The 3,381-nt window shown below is 51.4% G+C and overlaps 1 protein-coding gene across 1 annotated transcript in view; it reads right to left on the bottom strand.

Annotated features, from left to right (window-relative positions):
* The window catches only part of DLG3 (discs large MAGUK scaffold protein 3), a 51,380-nt gene that overhangs the window by 44,180 nt on the left and 3,819 nt on the right, over positions 1–3,381 (bottom strand). Inside the window, exons 7-8 of the mRNA XM_077774970.1 lie at positions 2,824–2,986; positions 2,311–2,413 (exon numbers count right to left, since the gene is read on the bottom strand). Coding sequence (XP_077631096.1) covers positions 2,311–2,413; positions 2,824–2,986 — 266 coding nt within the window. The remainder of the gene's footprint in view (positions 1–2,310; positions 2,414–2,823; positions 2,987–3,381) is intronic.

The raw sequence follows: 3,381 nt of genomic DNA, 5'->3' as shown, positions 1-3,381 counted from the left end.
AACATCCCCTTCATGACCTTAGGCAAGTCATGTCCTTGCTCTCCAGTTCCGGTTTGCACAAAGATGGGTTGGACTACTATGCAAACCTTTCTGGCTCCCACATTCTATGTGAACATAATACAAATAATGAACACCTACTTGGTCCATAACATGCAAAGTCTTTGCCGTTTTAACCAACAGACATATATTTGGTTTATTCATTTTGAAAATGGCCATGTGATACAATTTCCCAAAGAACAGTACCTAATACGTTCATGAAACAATCAACATGGAGTCTTCATTTTTTAAAGCTATCACTTTATCAAAGAAAATTCGGAGCCCAATGCGGAATGTTTCATAGTCCTTCTGGACCTGTATCTAAGGGCCCATTTTTGAACAGAAGGACAACACAGAAAGCTTTTAAATGTTGGGCCCCTGCTGGATTTACCAAACCAAAGAAAGAAATAAGGCTGCGGCAGCAGAGCCTTACCAACAATGGTTCAACTAACTCTTAAGAAAGGTTTTGCTTTAGCAAGTGGTGGAGAGACCTAACATAAGACAGCACCTCAACATACATTATAAACTCTCAGAAATATGCTCAGAAGGCAATAAACAGTGGCAGGAATGAATCCTTTTACCATGGACAACTTGCAGCTTTTTATGCAAACCAGTTACATCCTCCCAACGAAACTCATAGAAATATGCAGTCACCAGTTTCCAACACACTACCACCAGACAAATTCACAGTACTGTTTCCATGTGCCCAACATCACAGAGCAAAACCGAAAGAAATTCATCAGTTTCTCCTACACACACACACACACACACACACACACACGAAACCATTTTCTTTGCAGAATCTACGGTTATCTAAGGTATGGGCATTAAGTGATTGGTTGCTAATAAAACTCAAGATGGATAGCTCTCCACTGAGAAGCAAAGAGCACACGGATAAATTAAAAAAAAAAAACAAAAAACCACACACCACAATAACCCTAAGGTGTGTTTCTTGTCATTAAGCGACCACCAAACATGGAGAGAAATGACTCAAAGTGTCCATTTGCATCCCTCTTTCCCATTACCTCAGACTTACAAGTTCTCCTGTTAGCTACCTCCCACATTTCTGTCCCCACCAAAAAGGCCTAGAGCAGAAGGTGGCAGGCCCCTCTCTTCTTCCCCTTCGGGCCCTGGGCTGGAGGCACTGAACCAGAGAGGGGGGCGGGGGAGGGCGGAAAGGACAAAGGTAAGTGCTTTCGATCCCTTACAGCCTGGCGCCTGGGCTCGCGGCCTCTCCCCTTCTTATCACGGAACCAGAGCACCTGCCCGCGAGAGGTCCCTTCCTCCACCTCAGTAACCGGCCCACGGGGCCTAGGTGTCTAAGGAACCCAGGCGCTGCAGCCCTAAGGGACAAAGGCCGGACTTACGAAGAGGAGGGGGAGGCGAAAGAAGTCGGGAGCAGGATGAAGACCTTGCAAACAAAAGCGTAGGTGGGGGTGGGGTCCTGGGGATACCAAGCCAATCTCGGGTGTTCCCAGAGGTAGCCAGGTTTGGCGGATTAATGCGCGTGGGGGAGGGGGACAGAAAATTCCTCTGAGGGAAGGGGATTAAGGAGCTGTGGGGACGCAGCGGCCGGCAGGAAAGGAGGCCGAGGGGAGGGCAGAGGTCCTGGGGCGAAAAGGGGCACAGTTCGTGAGTGAGGAGAGGTGATGGCCAAGAGGTGAAGGCCAGACAGGGCCCAGTGGAGGGAGANNNGCTCCCGGAGAACACAAAGGAGGCCCCTGTAGGGGGGAGGGGGTCCACTCCCGACTCCCTACCCAGACGGCCTTAGCATCACCTTTACAGTGCGTTTATGGGTCTTTCACAGTCACCCTGATGACAGGAAGGAAGTGGGGGGCTTAGGGGTTTGGACCAAGATCTCTTAACAGGTCAGATCTCTTCTCCCTGAGGTCCTTCTAACCCAGAGCCACTCCTCTCCTGGGCCACAGTTTCGTCTCTGCGCCTCGGAGCCCTGCGCCTCCGCCCCTCGCCCCCTCCCCTTTTTCCAGTCGCCCCTGTCTCTGTGCTTCCTTCCGTGGGCTGCTGCCCACTACTGGCCCTGTGCTGCACTGCAGCCCTGACCAGCAGGCTCTGAGCACTGCTTGGATGGATGTTCCCAAGCTGCCCAAAGCTACCCCTCCCCACGCCCCGTCCAGAAGGAAAACGAGAGAGGAAGAGGTTAATGCACTAAGGTGGAAGGGACCTGATCAAGTGGCTTGGATACCTATGATGGCGAAAAGGCAACAGCCAAGTCGGAACTCCCCAAATCATCTCGTGCAACCTTCCTTCTCCTACCTTCAGGTCTGTACTGGGCCACAATGGTGACTGACTGGCCAGCCCGTTTCAGAGCGGCTGCAGCCTGCTCGTGAGTTGCATTCCTCAGGTTCACGCCATTCACCTGTCCAAAGAGAGGAGCTATGAGCCGCCCCAAGAGCAAGAAAGGCAGTCCTCTGTCATAGCAGTCAGGAGAGGGAGCTCATCCCTAAGCCTAATCAGATGTCTTTCTCAATTTCCCATCCTTGCCCCTAAGACGGAACCTAAAGAATATGACGTCTCCAGTGTAATAAGTATCTTTGTGTGGGTGAAGTGCCAACCAGGGTTAAGATCCAATACACACTCATTTTCTTCTCAAGGCTAAGGACTCAGTCTCTGTCTCTCCCTAAGGTCATCTATAAAGAGAATATAAGTGTTCTCCAGCTCAGCCTCCCCCCCCCAACAAGAAGTGTTCCTTGGAGAAAGCAAGATCTCCCCTCCTCCTTTCTTGATTGGCACAGCTCCCCTCCTCCCACCTCTCCTTTGTCTCCTCACCGATAAGATCCGGTCTCCCCTGCGCAGCTCCCCACTCAGGTCAGCTGGGCCTCCTGCCAGGATGAAGGAGACAAAAATGCCTTCTCCATCCTCTCCTCCTACGATGTTGAAGCCCAGGCCTGTGGAGCCCTTGTGCAGGATAATCTTGCGGGGCTCTCTGGTGGGAAAGAAGTAGAAGGGTCAGGACAAGGTGGATATAAACTGTCGTCCCTGTCAGAGCCAGCCTAGGGCAAGGCCCATATCACTGCAGAATGACTTAGGTCCCTATGTAATGTAGCCTGTTGCTTCCTTCCTCTTCTGAAACCTGCTTGGCTGCTGTTTTCTGCCAGGTGCCAAGTTTCAGTTCCTCTTCCCTCCCTTCTTCCTGAGGGCTTGGAGTCAGCTTCCCTGTGGACAGTCCCCTACTCTCTCAGTTCAACACACCCCTACCCTGTCTAGAGACCATCGTCGTCTCAGAGCCCATTTACTGGTCTTCTTTCTCCCCAGAGTCTCCTATCCCACCACCGGTGTGATGGACCTGGGTCGCATGACAAGGGGAATCAGTTAGGGGCAATGGAA

The sequence above is a fragment of the Crocuta crocuta genome, unplaced genomic scaffold (genome assembly GCF_008692635.1).
Source record: "Crocuta crocuta isolate KB4526 unplaced genomic scaffold, BGI_CrCroc_1.0 scaffold394, whole genome shotgun sequence".
NCBI lineage: Eukaryota > Metazoa > Chordata > Mammalia > Carnivora > Hyaenidae > Crocuta > Crocuta crocuta.
Note: the sequence above shows the minus strand (reverse complement) of the source record. Positions and strands in the feature narration are given on the sequence as shown.